At 37.1% G+C, this 23,653-nt stretch overlaps 1 protein-coding gene across 8 annotated transcripts in view; it reads right to left on the reverse strand.

Moving 5' to 3' along the window:
- Positions 1-23,653, reverse strand: part of YAP1 (Yes1 associated transcriptional regulator) — a 95,706-nt gene that overhangs the window by 11,528 nt on the left and 60,525 nt on the right. For 2 of the 8 annotated variants that reach the window (XM_062567288.1, XM_062567284.1), the window contains 2 exons: positions 12,066-12,247; positions 10,455-10,502 (listed from right to left, as the gene is read on the reverse strand). In XM_062567288.1, coding sequence (XP_062423272.1) covers positions 10,455-10,502; positions 12,066-12,247 — 230 coding nt within the window. Of the gene's footprint in view, positions 1-10,454; positions 10,503-12,053; positions 12,248-23,653 lie in introns of all 8 variants that reach the window. The other 6 variants (XM_062567287.1, XM_062567283.1, XM_062567291.1 and 3 more) reach the window with 3 other exon arrangements.

The raw sequence follows: 23,653 nt of genomic DNA on the forward strand, positions 1-23,653 counted from the left end.
AACGTAAAGCACACAAAACTAAAAGTAGATGGAGCTAAGAGGTAAGCAAATGTTCGTATTACCTCCCCTGCCCCCTTCTCCATCTTTCTAAAGGAGGTAATATATGAGCAGCACACATGAAAAATATACTGATTTTTCTGAAGCAACTCTCCTAGATCATAAATGGCTCACCAAGTCTGTGTTTTGTTAATATAGAAATTAGTAAAGAAATCTATTGACTAGCTTGTGATCACTATTCGGGGTATATTATTTTCTATCTCTGCTTAGGAAGATACTCTTTTAATACACAATACTCAAGATTTCTCACTTTTAAAATTAGAGGTCTTCATTCATTCTCAAATATTAACCTGAAGACCACTGCAGTTTTTCAAAATACAGAAATAAACATTTCTCCACTCCCCACTCTCCAATTCTCCTCCAAAGAGATTTCATTTTAAAAAGTCTGAGGTAATTTTCTTTTCCAGTAGATTGTACAAAACACACAATGCTTCCCTACCACCTGTCTTCTTTTCTAAATTGCACGTGCTTCATTCACATTCTTGTGGATTATTATTCCACATATTCCTTTAATACCAAGTTTCATATCTTGCACTGGAAGTTTTTCTCACTCCAGGTGCTCTCCCGCAAGGAGTGCATGAATGTACCAACTTTCTTTTTGTTCTTTTTTTTTTTACCCCCATCAGCCTCATCCAACTATCTATCCCAAGTAAATACAGTCTTTTCATTCAGATTATGCAGAGGCAAACATGCCATGTTCTAATATCATAAAATTCCTTCCCCTCATCTTCAGATAATAGAAATGGATAAAAGGTGCATAACTTCCTATAGGCTCATTCATATGACTTTTTTTTCTTATGAATTAGAAATTAGTGCAGAATACAGAAAGATTAGTTTACAAGCTTTATTAGTCACATCAGCCTTGATCCAAGAAGTGCCTGACATCTATCTGATATACAAGTGAAATTACATTTATAGTAAGAGGGGAACAGAAAGAAAAAAAAAAAAAAAGAGGGGAACAGAAAGGGTCCAGGAATGCTTCCCAAATGGCGATCTGAGGAAAGCCTTTAAAACATCCAACCAAGAGAGGACTTAAGAACTGCTCTTTCATCACATATGTTATGCCCTTCCTTTGGAGGTCAGGAGAAATCCTCCAAATGTTACCTGAGCCTTCCCTTCTCTGAATAAATTCCTTTATGTGATACAGCTACTTTCAGTTAATTACAGTTTACTATTTTCCCATTGAAAAGGAGGAAAAAAAAAACACTTTATTTTGCATCACTACTTTTAGATTCTTCTCATCTGTGAGTTCACACTTGGCAACCTTCTTCCTGGAGTATGGCAGAGTTCCCTTCTTCACTGTGACATTAGAGCAGTCAGTTAACAGCCCCCTTGGTTCCTATATTCCTACAATTGCCTAGATGTGGTAAGAATTCTCTGGCCTTTCCTCTTTCTTTAGTCTCCCCATTGCATTTTTGTTTCCTCAGGCTACAGTCCCTGACCAGGAAACAGGGAGAAGAGGCCACAAGTGCCACTAGGCTGCAGAAGAACCTTAATCAGAGACCAGTACCCCGAAGAGCTATGCCAATGCGAACCCAGTTGGAGTCCCTTCTGTCCACAGAGACACTATCTCTTGTTGAAAGGACCTGATCTACCACACCATCAGCATTGCCTAGTGATCTCAGAGTTGGAAAAACAAGCAAATAAACAATCAAAAAACCCCCACAAACAAATCAACCCCCCCCCCAAACAACAAAAAACTCATCACACAGGTCCCCTTTTCAAGGGCTACTGCTGATCTTTCTTGCACCACAGTGGAAGCAGGAAAGAAGCAAATTTCTCCTCTGTATCCTAAACTTAAAGGTGAAGAAAAAGAAATTAGTACTTCTACACAATACATATAGAAAAAGAGAAGATTACCTGTTGTATTTTCTAAATACTTGAAAGGCAGGAGTGACTGAATGAAGTTTTGTCAATATATGATCTTAAAAAGCATGGTAAAGATAAATATAGCTCAGATAGTGGCCAACTATAAAACACAATCACATTTCACCAAAAATACACACAAACCAGGAGAGAGAATTATTTTGCCTATTCTTAGGTGTGTATGCTCATCTACAAATGAAGTAAGTCTAGCATCAGTGCTAGTATCAGTTCAAGAACAAACACTGCCAAAAATGAAAATTGTAACTTTTTGCATTAATGCTACTTATTCAAAGCAGGAAGAACTACAGAATCTTCCACTAGGAAGAATGTTATCCCTGACTCACTTAAGCAACAAATTTATATCAACCTTACCAGTCTGAAAAAGGAATTACCAAAATACACAAGCTGTTGAGAAACAAATGCAGTGATTTTTAATAACTTACAGACTTCCAGGTCACTCATCCCATGTTCAGCTTAAGTTTTCAAAACTACTCTTTTCAGAGCACTTTGCTTTTACCTTCAACACACTTTTGAGGAAAGACAGACTCTCTCGTGCTGCTCATGTGTCATACTCTTACTGTGTTAAACAAATGACATGCTGCTCGACTTGAACTGTCTTTTGGTAAATTTACTTTAAAAGGCCAATTATTACTTTTCTGTCCCTAAATACCGCTCAACTATCAAACTTTCCACTGGCTTTCTTGGAATAGGAGAGAGCTAGCAGAGGAAAGAGGACTGCTACAGCTCTAGGCACTTTATCTGCACAACCTTTTTCTTCACTTTAAATATTTATGTTCTTGTTTGAGAAACACAAAGTTATAGCATACGTAGAAAAGAAACAGAGAAAACGCATGGACAGACAGATGAGGACAAGTGAATTCAGAAATGGAGTCACACAATTAATGAAGAGTAGGGGAAAACAAATCATTTGGGGTTGCAATCATGAAAACCAGTAAAATTAATGTAAGAGGAGGTACTACTGATGGAGTGAGAGTTAACTCTATTGTACACAGTTGGCATTGAACTCACTTTTATGTACCATCTTCTGTGTATCTGTGAATAAAAGATTCTCAGCAACCACCGATAGCCCCCTATCTGCAAGAGCAGATAATGCAGCATAAATTGGAATGGACATTTGTAGATAGTCTGGCCTCTTGTCTGGCTTTGCAGTCCTCTTGCTGTGCCACTGCTCCATACTCCGCTTGCTACCTGCCTGCCTGTGCCCCAAAGCACTGTGCCTTGCGCGCCTTGAGAGCACCTGTGAGACAGGTATGTATGAAAAGGGGTCAGCCATCATGAAGGCCATGCAGGCAGAGGCAGCCTACTGGCAGCTACCCATTTCTGTCTGCATCCAGTAAAGTTGTTATTCAAGACCATCCCATACTCAACTAAACATGACTCATCTCTTCTGCTGACCAATTGCTTTAGCAGTACTTCTGGCCTTGAGGGAAAAAAAAAAAAAAAAAAAAACACTCCACACTTTAAAACCAATTTTCCTTACAACTCTTTTTTGTATCTTAACTGTGATAGATTTACATACTAAATGCAGTGAAAGAGTGAAAGGATGATATGAAAGGTTACGGTTACACTCTGCTCTAAGGTCTCTGCTCTCCGCTGTGCACCCTCCATACTTCTTAGCCCGGGGTTTGGGTTTGTCCCAACCAGGCTGCACATCGTGAATCCTGGGTTCTTTGCAAGGAGTGCAGGGGCTGCATAAAGAAGGATCCACAATGTTCCTGGAGGCAGCAGTTAGGCCAAACAAGGGACTAGGACTTCAAGTCAGACCACATAGTGCCCCTTCTCCTTGGGCAGGCTGAGGCCAATTCACAGCTCCTGGAAGGAGGGAAGCAGGCTGCACTAGCCCAGGAGGACAGGCTAAGATGCACAAGTTTTTAGTGACCAAGTTTTCCAACTGAAAGCAGCAGCAGTGACTCTTGCTACTTGCCACAGCGAGCTACAACTCCTATTCAAACACAAAAGGTATCCTAAAACAACTAGGGACATTGAAAGCAAATGCAATGAATGCAGGAGATTATAGACATTCTGTCAGAGTAAATTGAAAGATCTACATTCCCAAGACAGTGATAAAATTGCTTTGCCAATCTGTGCAAACTAGGTGCTGCTAGTGAAATTGGAGCGTTTGAATCTCCTGATCAGTCATGTAACCCAAATGTCTTTCTACTGTGTAACTTCCAGCTTCTACTGCTCAACATTTTCCACTTAAATTAGAATATGAAAATGCAATATAAATACTACAGCTTTTGCCACACAAACTAATAAAGTTTAACTCAAATCTATTGTTTTCAGTAAAGAATAAAGTTATATGCTATTTCAGAAATCAAAGAACATTTAAAGTACTGCGTTCTCAAGAAGACTGAAGAACTGTAATGTTGCTTTTAGAGTAAAGTAACAGAAATTCACATTTTGTATATTTTTATGTTAGCCAACATAGCCTTCTCCCCCCAAATCTAGCCACACCTGACTTCCTTTCACTAATGTATGACTATTTATGTACAGCTGTCTTTGCATTTTCTGGGCACTCTTTAATAATACCATAGAGTGCCACTCATAAGAAATAAAAGTTTTAAGCAATAATTAGGTCAAGAAACTACTTTATCATTTCTTAAGAACATCTAATTCTGAGCAATTTTCAGTGCTTTGACAAAACTTATGGCTATATTTAACAGAATTTAAAGGCAGCAGATTGAGAGTCAGGGCAGAGTAGGGTGCATGCTTTGACTTCTTAGCCATTGTGGGTTACAATGCCATTTCCAAGGGGACAATTCCACAGTTACTTTACATTGACAATTATAGGAGGCCTTTGCATATTCCTACCCCTTTCCTGAGCTGGTACTACCATTTGTATGGCTGTTCACTGAGACAAATCAGAAAATTGACTGAACTGAAAGAAAGTTTCTCTGATAGCTACACTTTTATGATCTTGCACTGTCTTGAATGCAGTGCATTATGATCTTGCACTGTCTTGAATGCAGTGCAGCCATGGAAATGTTTTGGCTACTAGACTGTGAAGAACAATGATTGGACAAATCCTGTTCTGCTGCCTTAAATAATAAGGCAATTTATTTTTATTGAAAGCTGAGAGTACTAATCTTCTGCAGGCCAATTTGCCAGTTTGCCTACCAGAGCTCTCTATCATTTTATTAAGAAACAAACATTTTGCTAAAAAAACACCACACAACTCCTTAATCCATCTTCAGCTCCAGTTTAGGCTGGTTCTACGCAGATCATCAAATATTGTATTGAATTAGTTTCTAGAGCCATGGCACAGCATTCTCCATTGCACAGGTGCACTGCCATACGTATAAGCACTGTGGGACTCTAACCAGGCTCTGTGCAACTGGTGCACAGCAAAAGGCAGGTATTTGAGACTGAGAATCTGAATTAACCTCTAGCTACATAAAATACAAGTACTTTCCTAGAAGCAGATGTTTCTAAGAATACAGACAATAGGCTAAAATTTGTTATTATAAGCTGTATTTAGTGCCACCAATCACAAAAGTTACTTCATTAACTGCAGAGTCTTTTAGAAGGTAGTCCAGTGAATGACAACAGCTTGTTGCCTATTGGAATAAAATATTCCTGCTAACAGTAAAATACAAACAATTTAATGTTTTCTGACAACTTACTGATTTTGAGGAGTAAGAAATCGGTTACAATTTCTGTTCATTGTGTAAAAGCAACATTAACACAGAACACAACCCAAGAGGACAAAGCAAGACTTGTTATTAATAAGAAGAGCTATCAAGTGAACAAAACAAAACAGAAGGAAGGCTACAATAATTACTTTACTAAAATCAGAGAGTTTAGATATTACTTGAGATATTAGTAAAACAAAACTTCAATCAAAAGCAAAGTTTTTAAAATGAAAACCTTTGTTGCAAGGACTCTTCATTGCATCTCTTCTCAAAGCTTTTTGCATAATGGATCTCTTCCAAATGATAAGACCCATTGCAGACTGTAATCCATATCAAATGCCAAAGAATCAAGCAAAAAAAACCCACAGGAAAATGCGGCTAAGGAATTTGCTGTGTATCACTGATTTGATTTTCCTCTTGCACCCTTTAAATGTAATTACTCAAAAATGTTTCTAGATACCAGAGGCCATATGCTCAGTGGTCAAGAAAGCCCAAACACTGACACGTGCAAATTATAATTTAGTGAAAACAAACTGCAAGTCATTTTTATCTCATTAATCTATGTTGGCTTCAGATTAATGTATGGAGGGGAAGGGGAAGAAGAGTCAAGGGACAACGCTGTTAGGGATTCGTTAATAGTAAAAGTGATCAGTGTGTACCATTTGGACCGAGATGCAAACACAAGTATATCTGGTTATGAAAAAAATAAAGTATATGAAAGGCACAGCAGTCAATCTGAAATGCACCAACATTCCTGTATACAGTCTGGATCTTTCTTTAAACCATGAAACATCTTCCTAGATCAAGGCAGTACTGCACTCCAGTTCATTCCCTGGCAAAAAAACCCACAAGTCAGCACAATAATGCTGAATATCATATATACATTTACACTACTAGTTCATTTTTCTAATAACGTTTAACACAGGAAAAAAAAATTCAGAGTCCTCAGTAATATTACCCACTTCACTAACACCACAGAAGTTGCCTGCAGAGTTTGAGAGTACTTATTTTTAATGCTGCCTTACTTGCTTTCTAGTAAGAAGAATATTATAAATGAAAAATACCCGAACACAGAGTATGCACAAAGTGACCTAAGAAATCTTTTATTGACAAATTAATAATAATATCCTGTGAAATTAGTATCTTCCCCTCTATCTCAAGATTTTTCCTAACACTGAAAAAAAAATCTGCTCGACTAAGATGATGAAAGATGTCAAAAATCAGCTAAAATGAACTTAAAAATATCACAGGACACTGAAATAACCTTTCAAAAAGATTAATTATTTAGCACTGAAGGTGCTTATAATTTATGCAGATAAGAGCAAAGATGAAAAAAAAAAAAAAGATTCAGTAAGTAGGATACGTCTTTGCATATCTTATCTGGAAACTCTTCCCTGTTCATAATACCACTCTGAAGTTAATAAAAAACAAGCCTGGGGGACCAGGACAGAGAATCAAAGTATTTCACTATTATTATTACTATTGATAATAATAATAAACACAAATCCACACATTCCAAGTATGTAGGAGTACAAAGAAAGCAGCACAGAGATAACAGAAAGGTAAATCAGAAAGCAGAACCAGGCAGAGGGGAAAGGAAGAAATAGGACAGCACCTGGCTCTACACGACAAGGACCTAATTTCATTGCTAGAGGAAAGCAGCAAATGCTGAAAGGGCAAACATATACACAGGAGCTATGGAGTGAACTGTTGTGTAATAAGCTGACCTTAGTAGCAAGCACGCTATTATCAGCTGCGGACAAATTAAAAAACAAAAAACCCAAGAAGAACATTTCCAGCTTTAGCACAAGAAAGTAGTCTGCACAACATCTTAGAATAAGGCCATGAGTACTTCAACATTATTTGCTTCTCTTTTTCTACCGGATACTGCAAGGAATCTGTTATTCAATATCCAGCCAAGTTTGAAATTTATATAACAGCTGGCTTAAGTTGAATTTAGATTTTTTTTTAAAAAAACAATTAGATGGTGAATGTAGGTAAAGGGAAGAAGAGATGGGGAGAAAGACGGTAGGTATTTTTCCTTCAAATACCTTTGATTTATACATTTTTAGAATTATGAGAAAATATGCCCTAATTAAAGCCTTTTACAGGATTTATTACAAAAGATGAAGCTGAGCAACTGATCAATCTTTCAAGGAAGAAAGGCCTTTGAGCGTTAGAAACACTAAAGAAAGACTATGAAATCACAACATAAAGATAAAATTTGGCAGGGACACAACTTCTGCCCAGCACCAAGAAACATGATCAAGAACATCAACACAATGCTGGCACCGAATCCAGGTTACGTTGACAAACACGTCAAGAAGGAAGAGGAAGCTGGACTAGATGCAGATGTTGGACTAGACGACCTCCGCTGATCTCTTCCAACCTACTAGATTCTATGATGAAGAAAACTTCAGAGATCCAGTTGAAAAGTTAAGGAACATTTTTCAGTATTTATCCATATAAAAGAGATGCTTCACGAGAGATGAGCTTCAAGAATTCTGATATTAGATGATTTACGTACTTTACGGAAAAAAGACCTTGACAATATCCTCCCAAAGTAGACTTAACCTTCTTAGAATTAAGAACACTGAACATTTCTTAAAGATTTTATTTTTTATCATTAAGACTACCTCTACATGTTGGCTAGAAGTTTTAAATGTCTGTTTTAACAAATGTTAATTTGTCTGTCAAATACAAATTTATTATCATAAAAGCAGGTAATTTCTCTCAAGTTGAGGAATTTTATTCAAAAAGGAAGGAAAGGACCTGACAAGAAGAATTTGACCGAAGAAGTTTTACTTCCCTCTACAGATTTTTCCAGATTCAGTAGATTGACTAGATATCAGTTCAATCAATCTAGATTCTCTAGATTGACTGTGATGTAGATATTGGGACTTCAAAAACAGTACCATTAGAAAGCACACGCGACTCTAAAACCTCATAAGACCTCAAGAAGCATTCAGAGAACAATTTCCAAAATCAGTTTTCTAAATACCTTCTTCCATATGTGGCTGGTCACAACTTTCAATACAGTGACACATTAAAGTACAGAAGTAAAAATGCATTTAGATGATACTACAGGAATAATCTAGTATTATAAAACTTTGAAGTTGACACGGTTGCCCACCTTTCTATCTATTAGATCACTCAAGCACAACTTGGCTCATTACTGACTGCAGACTGATTCCCCAGTCAGGTGAATATACAGGCAAGTCAGGTAAGAAGCCAGTTTAAATATAACTGGAATCTTGAATGGTTACCATCCCACACAATAAAGCAAGGGAGATCACTGCATACATGTGTAATCGATTATTCCTGAGTCCCTATAATTGCACTCTGCAACAGGATCCCTTGAGTTTTTGCAGCTTTTTAGTGCTTTAAGCCAAAATTTCAAGTAAATATGTAATGATACCAATGATTTTTATTATTTGCTGCCTATTTATGAGTTGTCAACAGGAAGTAGACATTATTGTGAAAGAAGGAACAAAAGTAAGATTACAGCTTCAGACATACAAGAAAACATAGAATACAATTTGGGCTAAAGCATTCAATAGGAAAAGCATCCCTTCTGAATAACCTAGTTGTGGTAGAAGAAGAGGTGATTTGAACTGGAGTGGAGGAGTGTATTTCTCTGTTTATCTCCTTGTACGTCAGCAATTCTTAACAGTTTTTCCTCCTTCTTTGTAATAGGATCTAATACTGATTGATAACAGCAACACCTGGCTAACACTCTTTAAATGAATCAAATACCTGGTTATTGATTGCATCTTAGTTAAAGTGGTTACATTTTAGAGCTGTCCTGATATTGCCAAATTGGAAAGTATTCTTCCAGAGTGCCAGTACTACTTTTAAAGTTTGAGGTTCCTATTTCTGAAGACCATCTTCTCAAGAGAACTAGTAATGTACAACTTCTGCACTACAATTTGATACACCAGTACTCATGGCAACAAATCACAAGATTTTATTCTTTTTTTTTTCCTCATAGTGAAGATAGTGTATTTCTTTGAAAAACAAAGTTTAATACAAGCCAAAATAAATATTGTCCCAAGAACCAACAGACTAAGAATACTGGTAGCAATAGGAAACAAGAAAATCTCTGAATCTATCCATAAATCCACTCTTTCAGGGATACAGTCAATATTCAATTTCTTAAGAGCCTGAAAGAAGTGTGTATTCAACTTTTTTTTATACTTTACATTTTGACCAATTGTCTTTTGCTCTGATCTTGTAAGGTTTCTAAAAATTGTTTCCTACAAAGAAGATGTATCTATGCAGGAACCTGCTAAATTTTCAAAACAGAATGACTACAAGTTACATACCCTTCACAAGTATCTTGTTAGTCTAACCTCTTAAAATTTGTTACATTTCATATGCCCAAAGAAAAATCATAAATACTTTCAGCAACTTTTTATTTACTGATTTACAGTTTTCTGTACAGTATCTGATTTCCAGATATCCTTCTTTAAGATCATACCTGTTCAAACAAACTGATGATAAGAACATTCATATGAACAGCATTTAGAAGTCACAAACTACTACCTTAGATATAATGGAAGGTTTGCTTTAAATACGCTTCTTGATGACATCAGGACTGGAACAGCAGTATCCTCAAGAATGCTAAATAAGAATGTTGTTTTCAATGCAGAAAAATGTGTAATGAATTCTTCATTTGCTTTTAAATATTGATACAAAGTTGTGGTAATGCTGCGCTCTTAAAAACAAATGTTAGGGTCATGACTAGAGAAGTGGTTCAAAACCTCTATGGCAGAGCTTGTTTTTAGAACGTTTTTATGTAGCAATTTTCCTCTGCTAACCTAATTTAATGCTTTCATTTGTCTAATTATGCTGAAACATCAGTTAAGAGCCTACCTGATGTTTTGGAGAATTTGCTGTGCTGGGATTGATATTCCGCAATGCCTAAGAGTAAAAAATAAGATGGATAAAAATTACTTTAGCTGCATAGTTTGGCTGTGCAGGCTGTCTTATAAACACCATCTTGTAGTATCAAGTCCCCAAGACAGGCCAGATGAGACAGGATAAGGGAGTTGAGAGACTAAAAAAAAAAATAAAGAAAAGAAAAAAGAAAAAATAAAAGAATCACGAAACAGTGAAAACTCATAGACTTACTAAGGATGCATATTGACAGAAAAGCTTAACGGCCACAGAGAACAATATGAAGGGAACTGGCTGTCACCTCATCCAAAGTTAGTCAGGTTTCTCAATGACAACTGAGGCAAGAAGAAAATTAGAAGGCCTACCTAGAAGCATGCTAGCACAGGGTAAAACATTTGTTGGTGGATTAATAGCAAAGCAGGAATAGCAGAAGCCCAGGTGCTTAAGCAGAGAGGGAAAGTCCTGATGCCCTTTTTGCAATGTACTTTTATCTGAAGTATTATAGAAAGTATTGGGCTTTAAAGATGACCCATCTTATATCAAGAGATGCTAAAGATTCCTACAATACAGGCCTTGAGTACAAAAGGGTTAAGAGGAGCCACATTCCAAGACAGAACACTGCAGGTGATGAAGAAAGGAAAACTGTCTTTGCAGATGTTTCTTCTCCTGATACAAGGCCCATCACCCAAAGTGAAAAGGGAACAGGGTAAGACTTAAAAGTTTTTCCTCAAAGAAAAGATTAGTGCTTTCTCTGGTAGCGTCAAAAACAAAGAATATCCTAAGCTACTGGCACAGACTGTAACAACCTCTTCTAAAACATTTAGATGGAAAAACTGAAGCAGAAGATTTAAATAAAGTCAAAAGGAAGTCAGAGCTGGAACTGGAAATCCAGAAATCCCAACGCCCAGCCCTACACTCCGACACTCACTATAGCTATGTACTCACTAAGTACTAGAAAAATTCTAAAAGGAATAGCTTATAGCCTAATTATGAAGTTTGAAATTCCTCACCATAAGAAAATCACAGGTTCAAAATCCAGTGTAAGTGATTCAGTTGTTCCATACTCCACTCCACTAACAAACAGATGAGATTTTAGAAACAAGGTGTCTCCTCAATGCATCAGATACAAATGTGAAAAGTACTTTGGAATCCTACAGACTGTGACACATTCTAAAAGTGAAAGACTTCTCTCCACTTAAAAGGCAGAACTAAAGCAGTTGTGGGAACCAAACTTTCTGCCTTTTTGCATGACTCAGAACTCAATGAATGTGAGATATATTCTCAAGAGGAACTTCCAATCAGATCAACAGTCCATGATGTCATCCTGATAGTAAGGAAGCCTGCTCTTTGAGAGTTTTGTTAGAGAGGAATGAGGGAGGAAAGCAAAACATTTCTGTCTAGTAAGTCGGATATTTTCACTACCAAGCTGATACCAGTAACAGAAAAAATTTAGACTGTTTCAGATCTCAAAGCTTTTTGTACAGTCACTCATTTTTAATGCTCACAGAAACAACAACTTAACCAAAACAAACAAACAAAAAAACCATAAAAAAGTAGTGGAAGTAGGTGTCTAACCTGTGGCCTCACCTGCCGAAGCAGTTCTTGATGCTTCAGTCTCAGTCTTTCCTTTTCCATCTGCAGCTGCTGGAGTCTCATCTGTTGCTGCTGATTGGAGCTATTCCCACCCATCACACCACCTTGGGGACTCTGAGGAGCCAGAGGGGGTGGCTGTTTCACTGGAGCACTTTGGCTGATTCGCTGATTCATGGCTAGGGAACCAAAACAATAAACATTTTAAAATTAAATTCAGACAAATATTTGCAAGGAAATATTATCCTTAGACAGTATATATTAAAAATTTTGTAATACATTACAAGCCATGACAATACAAAATATGCAGCTATACAATGATATTCACAGAATGTGAAATGTTATGTTCATAATCAATGCAATCATAGAATCAGTCACAGAATCATAGGATCAGTAAGGTTGGAAGGGACCTCTGGAGATCAGCTAGTCCAACCTCCCTGCTCAGCAGGGGCACCTAGAGCATGTCAGACAGGGTTGCGTCCAGGCGGGCCTCGAATATCTCCAGAGAAGGAGACTCCTCAACCTCTCTGGGCAACCTGTGCCAGAGCTCTGCCACTCTCACAGGGAAGAAATTCCCCATCACGGTCAGGCAGAACTTCCTGTGCTTCAGTTTCTGCCCATTGCCTCTTGTCCTGTCACACGGGACAACTGAAAAGCGTTTGTCCTCGTCCCCTTAACCCCTCCCTTCAGGTACTTGTACACATTGATCAGATCCCCCCTCAGTCTTCTCTTCCCCAGGCTGAAGAGGCCCAGCTCTCACAGCCATTCCTCATAGGCAGATTGTTTAGCAGTATATGTTCGTACTTCTGAAAAGAGTCAAACTCAAAATCCAAAATGGTGGTAAAATGTTTCATTTTTAATTAGAATAAGTAATTCTCTCCTCTTCTTTTTAATATACTATTCTTGACTTAGACACAAAAAATACAAATTCACTTTTCTTATTCAGGTGAATTCTTAGAACATATTGAATAACAGAACAGATCGTCTCATTTATATCCAGCTACATTTGGTTACAGGCTACCATTCCTCAATCTGTGATGCAGGTCCTGCAACAATCATTCACAGCCTTTTCACATCAAGTTGAGTGTGACAAAGTCCATTTAGAGCATCTTGAGATGAAAACTTAGAGCTAATACAGAAATGGCAGATGAATTATACAAGTAAAAATATTACCACCAACATAAGATACACATTTTGCTGATGCTTCCCCCCCCCCCTTCCCTATGAGGTATGCAATGTATCTTTTCGAGGGTGGAAAAAAAAGTGTCTTCCTATATAACTATATAACACATAATGAGAACCCATCTCCCCTTCTCTTATGAAAGCAAGATCTAAGCTGAATTTTGTTTTATAAGATAATGTATGATTGGGACCTAGCTACTTGACAGACCTGAGTTTTCCCTCACAAGAGACCAGTACGGTTAAAGTCAGCAGAGGCACTAGAGTTCTGTACTGGAACAGAGGGCTGAGAAAGGCTGAATACAGAAGGATGCTATTTTCAGGCGCTTTCAATTTTAGAATTAGCTCTCCATCCTGTTCTCTGGAACAGCCTAAATCTGCTAACATTTAAAATATGTTGCAAAACACATTTCCTGGCGCAGTAATGGGAGAGCGTTAGGGCTTATTTTTTTTCTGGGAATGAGAATTATGGTTTATGGGAACTAAGAGGAAAAGCAATGAGCTTCTTTTAGGATGATGAACTGTTTTAGTGTAAAGAAAACCCATCTGTTGTTTTAGCTTGAATGAATTCATCGTAGAACAGGATTCCTGGGATACTAACACTTTTAATTAATGTAAAAGTCAGAAGTATTATCTTATAAAGAATCTGTATCACCCTTTTCTCTTCAGCTCAACTGTGTTTTGTGTGCTCAACTAACAGCCTGTAAAGTAGAGAAGTGCCTTTCTTTTGCTCCAAGAAATTCTACATAGATTTAACCATCTCATAAAAGTAGTAAAAAGGGCTGCTGCCTCACAGTCTTGCTTCCTTTCCCTTGCCGTAACTGTTCACCAGTTCATCGTTCCACTGAGAGGTAACATATGAAGAAATACTGTATTACTTGTTGCAGTGAGAATGGAAAGTAAAAAAACAATTCCCCACCAGAAGCAGCGACAAACTTAACTCTCCAGTCTGTGCTTTTAACCATTCCTTAGATCAAGCACAGAGTCAAAACTAAACTAAACATAGTCCTATTTTCACAAGTCTAGAGTCAAAATAAAATGAAGTGTCATATGGCTAAAGTACTTTGAAATAGTCTTTTATCTTTTATGTAGTTACTTGTGAGAACTTCATACATATCATTACAAATAGGATAAAACCTCCTGCAAAGGCAGGTGAACAGATGAAGTAGGAAACATAGAAAAAGGATCCCAGTGCCAAGTAGAAGCAACAAATTGAATACACAAGGGCTGGAGAGTCGACTAGAAGTCCCATGCTGACGGGGGGGGGGGGGGGGGGGGGGGGGGGGGCGGAAATTGTAGGAATCTGAAGGAACTGTGGATAAAGCTTACAAATCAAGCAGTTGTTCTTACAAGACATCTAATACTTCATCACCAAAACTGAACTTCAGAAAGAAAGTGATTAGGATCTATCAACCAACCAGCTTTGCAACATGAACTATGACCCCCTAGGCGAGCAACAACAAGAGGTAGGACAGCTTGTTCCTCTGCTGAACAGGACACAGAAGGCTTGTAAGGCTCAAGTTATCAGAAACTGCTAAGCAGAGGTTTCAACAGCACCAACAGTTGCCCTGCAAGGACATGAATAGTGAATAGGAACTCAACTGGTCAGCCTCTGCTGGAAGACTGATGGCAGTCAGATTATCTACATTTACCAACTTAGGACAAAGTTGAAGATGGAGATAGGAGTGCTAAAGAAAGGCAGCCCACCTAGCAGCTCTCTCACAAGCTAGCCGCAACACCGCTGGTATCTGTTCCTTTCTGCCCTTCTGCCAAGAATCATACCAAGTCTGGAACCAGGACCAGCTCTTTCGCTTTTTGCATCCTATCCTATTTCACCTTGAAGGCAGAAGACGAGCGGGTTAGTAGAGAACAACAGAAAACAACAGACTTCTCCTGTTGTTAGCTAATGTAATTATTCTTGTAACTGAAGCAGAAGTCTGTGCTACACTTCAGAAGTTCCAGGATTCAAACTCTGCTATTAAACATGATGGAAGGTCAATTACAGTTGAAAGTAAAAGGGGACAAAGCTTAGATAATCATAACTACCTATGAAATCACCTGAGAAAAGAAAAAAAGCTCATTTAAGTTAAAAGCAAACTACCTCAGCAAGCTCTCAAGCCTGTAAAAATAAAGTACCCAAAACTGAAGAATTATCAATTTCTGTTTGGTTAAAAAAGCCATTTTTATAGTCTAGTCTTCAATTATATAATCATAGTTTCCAGAGCCACTGCCTCGTGCGGTTGACAGCCATGCCACATGACAGATAACCTCACACAAATTCAACAATTCCTAACTTCAGATAAAAACATACATGTAATATCATTACATATCATTCAACATGTTTTCCTGCATGCAATATGCAAGTGTCACTTCACTCTCTTCTGCTAATACACAGCTCTGGAAATAATATTCCTCTCATGCCAATTTTTTCATATTTTACATATGTGTATCTTTCTGACAACCACTTGCACTATTCCTGCCCTCTCTGTTGATCACAGAATTTACTCCACTCTACTAACTTTGCAACTTTTAAGAAACAAATCATGTTTGTCTGACACTTCTGATTTTACTCTACATCCTAGATCCCTGAAATGCCTTCTAATATGCATTTTGAAACTAATGCTTCTAACCAGAAGTCCACCTAAAATACGAGCATCACAAAATATTGCAATTTTGGTGTATACTTACTATTTACCAATAGTATATGTATAGTATATATACACCAATAGTATAAATATGTAGGGGCAGTTTCATTATACAATTATACATGAATTTCTTTGGGAACTCTTCAGAAGGTGGACCTGAGATCTAGTTTCTACATTCTTATTCATGTATCTAATTAAAAGGATTTTTTTTAAAGCATTTTACTATTTTGAGAATGCAAGTCCCAGAGATTTTCAATGGGCATGAATTTAAACTGGTCTCAGAACAGATCATGGAGATGTTTTTCATGAGAGGGAAATACTTTTAACTCTGATATTATACTAAAAGTTTGCAAATTAAAAGAGGACATAGCTAACTCAATTTTATTGACTTAACATACCCACATGAAGAATCAGTGGGGAGAAAAAAAAGCATTAGTAACACCGAATGATTTTTAGTTGTCCTGGCTGATTACACAAGTATGTTATCTTCAGGAGAAACAGAAAGAAAAATGCAATTTTCTATCATTCCCAACACAATATTTAATAAAGAGGAAAAACTAAGGTTATGGTTTTTTTGTTTGTTTTTTTGTTTTTTTTCCATCTCAATTATCCATTAGTGACTGAGGACATGATAGCAGAAATCTGCACTCTGAGGAATATGCTTATCCGTGTGATGTTATACAAGCACATTTTGTATTTTCACAGCTCATGATTTTGTGATGTTCCTTAAACCCACAGCTCATTTTAAATGCCTTGAGTTCAAAGGCAAAGAGCTTCATTTATCTGTTAGAGCTGGGACTTATCAGTTTTCTGATGCATCCTGCTCCTTACCTTCCGTGGGTATGGAAAGTATTTAGAGCAGGGGCTCTGCACCCCCCAGAGCAAGCTGCAGAGACCTCCCAGGCAGGCAAGGAACAAACAAGTCTTTGTTTCTAGAAGAGGGGGATCTGAGGCAGGAGGAGGGGCAGACAAGTTAAAAAACACAGGCAACTTAAGACAATAAAAAAAGATTTTGCAGTCCTGTAACGCAGCTAAGCCTCACAATCTGCAGAATACAGTCAATCGTAAGAGGGGCAATACGCTTTTTGAAAATTATTTGAGAGTCTGACGTATTCAGATGTTACATATTAGATGTTCTACTATCCAAAATCCACAGCAAAACGCTTGTTTTGTGCTGTGGCAGGTAATGAATACTTTACACTCACAGGAAAAAATTTAGACTACTGTCTACATTTTTAAGGAAGACAACAAAAGTGCTGAACAGTTAGTAGTAATTGGTGTTTGAGGGAAACAGTCAGCAGGTTGTTAAAAGTCAAACAGAAAAGGCCAATTCTCTCCCCAGATCCTGGGCCAGTTTAAATCGCACCTCCGGGGGCACTGACAGCGTACGGTACTGCAGCACCTTTCCCCAGGGTGGAATTACACACAGACTGCTGTAGTGCACCCTTAGCGATTAACAGACAAAGCTGAATGTGTGGTGTCTTTTCGTATTTATCATTTCACTCTTCAAAACTAAAACTGATGTTAATCTCCAAATGGAAGGCCATTATCTTTTATTTAAACAACAAAGTCCCAAATCTTGCTATGATCTGAGCAAATTACAATTCTTAAAAAAGCAAGAATTAGGTTTAAAGTAAATGAAGGCTGAAAAAGGAGCACTTTCCCCTTTCAGTTTCATTTGGGCATTAGATAGCTGTTTATGCATCAGTTTTAGCTATATCCAGGTTTCTGGATGATGTCGGTCTGTAGCACTGCAACAGAGGCAAAAAGAAATCCTTTGCTTAAATTGAGAAGAGCTGTGAAGAAAAAAAATTAGCAGCAAGATTTAAAAGAATGAGCCTCAGAAGTAATTAAAATTTGTTCCAAATAGCTTTTTTTTTTTTTTTTTTTTTTTTTTTAATGGAGATTTGGTACAAGTTTGTTGTTTAATTAGGATGCAAGGTATGTTTTTGGACTGCATTCTTTAAAACATCCTGCTATATTATTTAAAGGAAATCCAAGTTGTTCTACAATAGCAGCACTTATGACGTATCAACCTCCAAACCAGCAAAATAAAGCATTCCCATTGGTTTTCGTTTTGTTTAAAGATTAATCTGGGAGTCCTGGAGTTTAGAGTGAGAGGCAAACCTGAAACACAGACTGTTCTCCAGGCTCATCTCTGCTGTGGTAAGTGTGCCTTAGTATCATAATCAGGTAAAATACAAATTCTCACACTCCCAAGTTGAACTCTTGCTTAAACAAAAAACAAAAAAAAAAAAAATCCAATTAAAATACTAATTATTTTAAAAGCACATCCAAATTATGGCTTTATTACTTTGCATTTATCAATTATTTGTATCAAACTGAAATCAGCATTTTTCTTCTTGCTCTTCTATCTCTAAGGCCCGCCATAATTAAAAACTGGAAGTTAACACAAGCAGTTCTTAGTTTGCCATTTGCTGCTATGGGAAAAAGTTAGCTCTATGAACAACTGAACAGCATTTTACTCAGTTTAGTTTCAAATGTCAAATGTTAGTTTCAAGGGACAGTTTGGTGATGTTATACAACGACAGTAATGGTCTCAAATTGTTACATCTCTGCACTTTAGGATACATTTTTTTTTCTTTTTTTTTTCTTTTCTTTTTTTTTTCTTTTTTTTTGACTTTATCAGCTTTATCAAAAGCAATTTTATGAAGCGCTTTCCCTGAATTTTTATCAGTTTCAGAACTAAACTACTTTGGTCAGCCAGAAGAGCAAATATAAACAAGCCTTACCAGTAATGTAAATAGCTGTAAGAAACTTCTCTCTAGTGCATACATATGAACCAAAACATTTTCTATTCTTTAAAATTAGTTTTAACTTTGGATATCTAAACAATTTAAAAATACTTAAATATTTCAAAATCTACTTACAGAATAGAACTGACACATTTCTTCCTAGCAGATGACTGTAAAGGACAGATTATGAGAAGACACCTCATCCAATGCCATTTATATTTAAATACTATTAAGACAGAACAAAGCGCAAGACACTCAGTTGACCAAAATTCAGTACTTGACAGCTGAAGATCTGGTAAAACATACTTAATCTAAGTTATCTCCATTTCACATCATAGTTAAATTAGCATCCACAAGGATATTAGCTTCCAACGGTTTCATTGTTCAGTCATCACATATTACTCCCTGTGTTAACCAGGTCAAACCCCTCCCCAAACTTCTTCATAATTTTTTAAATAAAATAATATGAAAGTCATTACAAATAAAAAAAACAGGTTTTATTTCTGATTTATTCTGATTTATACTTTGTGTATATGCATGTGTACATGTGCATCTATTTTCTATTTCTACCATATGCCAATTAGAAATGATTGAGAATTACAAAATCCAATAAAAAATGTAATTTAAAACAGCAGTATACTGTCAAGAAACAGTGCAAAATTCTGCATTAAAAAAACAAATGGAAATCATTTCAAAATGACTGAACTCAAGAAAAAAAGGACAACTGACACGTCTTTCAATTTTAATTATATATGATTACCCATACCTACATTATTTACATATACTTAATATATACTTTAATCTATTTTTTTTACGTAAACACTTATGATGTATTCAAATGATGCACTTCCAATTTCCAAGGTGCATTTACAGAGACATGCAAACTACAGTGTTAGAAAATTATGGGGGTAAATGGTCCCCATAGAAGTGCAGTTTTCTTATTGTCATAGGTGTGCTAGCACGACAATGGAGATACAGGTACTTTATTCTGGCATAGAGGTCTCATTAGCAGCAATTCCCCTTTCCCATTAAAAGAACAAACAAAAGCAGCTATAAGCCCATAAAAACTTACTGCCCTCAAAAATCTTTTAATAAAAAAAGTTTTTTATTTTATTAGCATACATTGGCAATAATCGCCATAATGTAGTTTCTAAATTTATTGCAGGCAGACTTAATGATTTCTTCAGTGAACTCTGCTCGGTAAACAGAAATAAACATATACTGCTTTCATACAAATCAACTTTTCATTTTCTGATATACAATGATGAATAACTAATAAGCATTTATTGTCACTGTTGTTTTATAGGGCAACGTCCCCTACAAAAAGGGATGCTAACCAGTGAAATTTCATCTGCCTCCACAGATTCACAATGACCTGATTTTGACACAAGTCAGCATTTCACTGAATACTGATGCTGCTCAGTATGTACACATTCTTTGAAATACACAGCAAAATAACTAAGTCTTTTTCTCCATCCTCAGTGATCTCTGAAACTGTTCTTCTGGAAAAACAGGAACAGGGAAGTGAAAAAGTGAATAGCAACAGACCTTCCAGGTAAGTCAAAACCATTTAGTTTTAATGATACAGCATGGAAAGAAGATACGCCACTGAGTCTGCATATCCAAAACAACTGTAGCTTGTGTTCTCGTGTTCTGCTTTTGGGCAGAGACAGAAGATAGATCTAGAAATAATAATAAAAACCTGACAGGCCACTGTGGCAAGATAAAGCTCAAAAGCCTAACAACAGAAGTTTTCTGGACTAGTATTCCAATTCTATGATGTCCAGAAACCTGCCTTTAGTGAGGCAGGTTTAAAGAAGAGTGCTAAATGACACATTAGACAGGTGAGGGATAACACAACATTAAGGAATACTCTTTTTAATTTTCAATTCTTAAAAATTAGTAGGAGCTCCAAAAATTAAGCTTTTAAAGTGTTTTAAGTGAATTTCAAGTTTTAAGAGAAAAATGATAAATACACTTCTCAATGCATTAGAGTATTTTTGTTCTTCATAAATAATTAAGTCTCATGCCTTTTTTTTTTCTTCTGACAACTTATTGCAATGGTTCTATAGTTTGTATTTTCTTTTAGTAGTTCTGAACAAGCTCTTTGCAAGCTTAAAGGTATACTGTTCTTCAATTATGAAAGAAGGAAGCAGAAAAATGATGTGCATCCCCTATGCTCCTGCTGTTATCATCACTTTTGTTCCTCTTCTCATGGGCAGTTCAAGTAAGTACTTCCCACAGAGGCTCTGTGCACCTTTCTATAATGATGTTAAACACTCTTGCCTTGCATTCCCCCCTCATCCAAAATTCATACAGAACTTATTTAATATTAGCATAATCCCTAACTGAGAGTGCCAAAAATGAAGTTGTGGCAATGATTTCAATCTGAGGTCACATCTCTTGCTCCCTACCCTATTTGGCAGCTCCAACAGTGAAAAGAACAGAAAGAAAGAGACTGGACATGTGTAAGGCTAGTATGACCGCTAGTAACAAACCTATGAAACTGAAGTTTGGAATAATCTAACAAAAACTTGTTTTACTCCAACTCCTGCAGATTTGTCCAAATACTCTAATGGAGTGCTTGCGTGAAAACTTTAAGACTCAGGTTAACTCAGTAGAGACACCGAAATGAATCACCAGTTTCTGATGTTTTCCCACTTTTTCCAAGTTCACCATCCAGCTTTGAAATTAACAAATTAAGTATCCTCAAAGGGCAAATTATTTTTACTTGTGTTTCAAGAACCATCCTACCATCTGCAAACCGAAGTAACAGTTAAAAGCCCTTAATGCTATTTGAAGCAAAGGCCAAATCTTGGAAACTTGCAGTAATAAAGTTGGATGATTCCAAACGTTTTTTAACTGATTCTAGGAAATTAAATTTTATAGAAAAAGCAGATGTTCTCCTACTTCATCAACTCCAACTACTCAGCATGCTTAGCCGATCTACTTCCCACTGAGACATCCTTTGACTATCAAGCAATACTGGGATCTGTGAAGAATGATCAATGGACAACAGCAGACAAGGGAAGGAGCTAGTAAGAGACAAAACACTCCAAAAAGCTAGCTGACTAATTCTCTTAAGGAAGTAACCTCCAAGAAATAAACCTGTGAAGGCACTGAGGAAGGCTGGACAGCATGTTTATACCAGATGCTCTGCTAGCACAAGAAATCCTGCCGGCACAGGCCTAAGGAAGCTCCCCCAGCCCCATTCCTTTGATCCCATGTGATCTTTTATGATGGTCTGTGCTTGGCACAGGAAGATCTTCTTTTCGTATTTAGTCCTTTCCTAGATTTAAAGGATTGTCAATTCTCCTAACACAAAACTGTTCTAAAGCCACATGTATAGACTAGGAAGATCAGTATCAGAACCATGGCAAGACTTCACTGCAGTTTTAAGTGATGTAGCTGAAGACTTTGAGCCCAATTCAAATATGTTAGAACTGAGTCTGGGATAGAAGTTCTTATCTTCAGTTCGGAGCATGCAGATTTTAGACTGGCCTACTCCACTGCAGGGTATTCTGAGAGGAACCCTCATCTGATGCACTACTCTTTAAAGCCTGCTCCAAGAAAGAATTCATACCAATCTCATCCTTTTACTTTCTGTTTGAAGGCAGGAATGCAATATTCAAATAACCTTTACCAAGTAAGTGAGTAGGTGTGTTTGCCTTAAACTGATCCTCCCTTCTCCCTCTTTTCTAGCTACATTAATGAATAGCTCCCAGTACCACTGGTGGGGGGGGGGGGGTGCAAAAAACCACCACCTTCTATGCACATCTACTAGAGAAAATAAAGATGAGCATGAAGCTTCCATCTGATGAACATACAGAAAAATAAGGGCCGATTCCCTAGAATGCAGAATTCAGGAAAAAAGTGAGGGGAAACAGTCTTCACACCTTCTGTTTCTGAATACTGCAACAGAAGAGTATACTTGAATGGTATCTTCAACAGCTTTACTGTTCTCAGTGGTTTTGCAGATTTGTGAAAGAGGCAGCATCAAGAAGTGAATTTCTCCTTCATTTTCAATTAACATCAATACCATTGTATTGATCAAGAACTTAGCATTACAAAGCTGCATTGCCTATTGCTTTTTTTAAAGTTTTAATAGTCAAAATATAACAAAAACCAAGCCCTTATTTTAAAAAACACCAGGATACAAAAGGGTGTGGCAATCCTCCATAATAAACAGGATTTTCAACCCTGGCAAAACACTGAAAGGTAAACTTCTGAGTTATTCAAATTTATTTAGAGTCACAACACATATTTCTTGAGGATCTGTACATGATAAATAAACGTCAGGCATAGCAAGTTAGCTCTGTCAAACAGATTTTCTTCTTTTTACTGGAGTGGCTTAAGAGGGTCACAAGTGAGAAAGCAACAGAAATAAGATTTTGTATTTTCTTGGCTCAAATGATAAAAACATAAACCACAATACAATGCATACAACTTCAGATTTCAAGGAAAACCTACTTCAAGCTCAACAGCAGCTAGCAGCTTGTCTCTATTTGCCATCACTCTAGATCAGAAGAGTCCACATGCTTTTTTTTTTTTTTTTCCCCTTCCTCCCCTTTCCTGCCCCTTTCAGTTACACTTGAGCTCTTTGACTGAAAAGGTCTGGAACAGATTAGAAGTCCGACCACAAAATAAAGAGCCTTGGCATTTACTCAAGCCTGTCTGGGATACACATACACAGTGGGCCCAAAAAGGGAAGCTATGCAGCAAGAAACCCTGATGCAGTCTTTTGGACATTTCTAACTTCTTTCAGTTTAACTGCAGAGCCTTAACATCTCATGGAGCTTCAGTAGCTACAAGACAAGCAACTTTTATGCTTACAGATCGACGCACTATTTACAGGAGTACAAAACAGCTCTGAGAAACAAGATTCATCTCACTCATAACCTTTGTCAATTAAAGCCTTTTCCACACTCCTTTTAAATTCCAGCTGGCCTATCCAGCTCCTGTCATTCTGAACCTTAATAAGACAAAGAAAAGCAATATACATATA

This window comes from Rhea pennata, chromosome 1 (assembly GCF_028389875.1).
Source record: "Rhea pennata isolate bPtePen1 chromosome 1, bPtePen1.pri, whole genome shotgun sequence".
Taxonomy (NCBI): domain Eukaryota; kingdom Metazoa; phylum Chordata; class Aves; order Rheiformes; family Rheidae; genus Rhea; species Rhea pennata.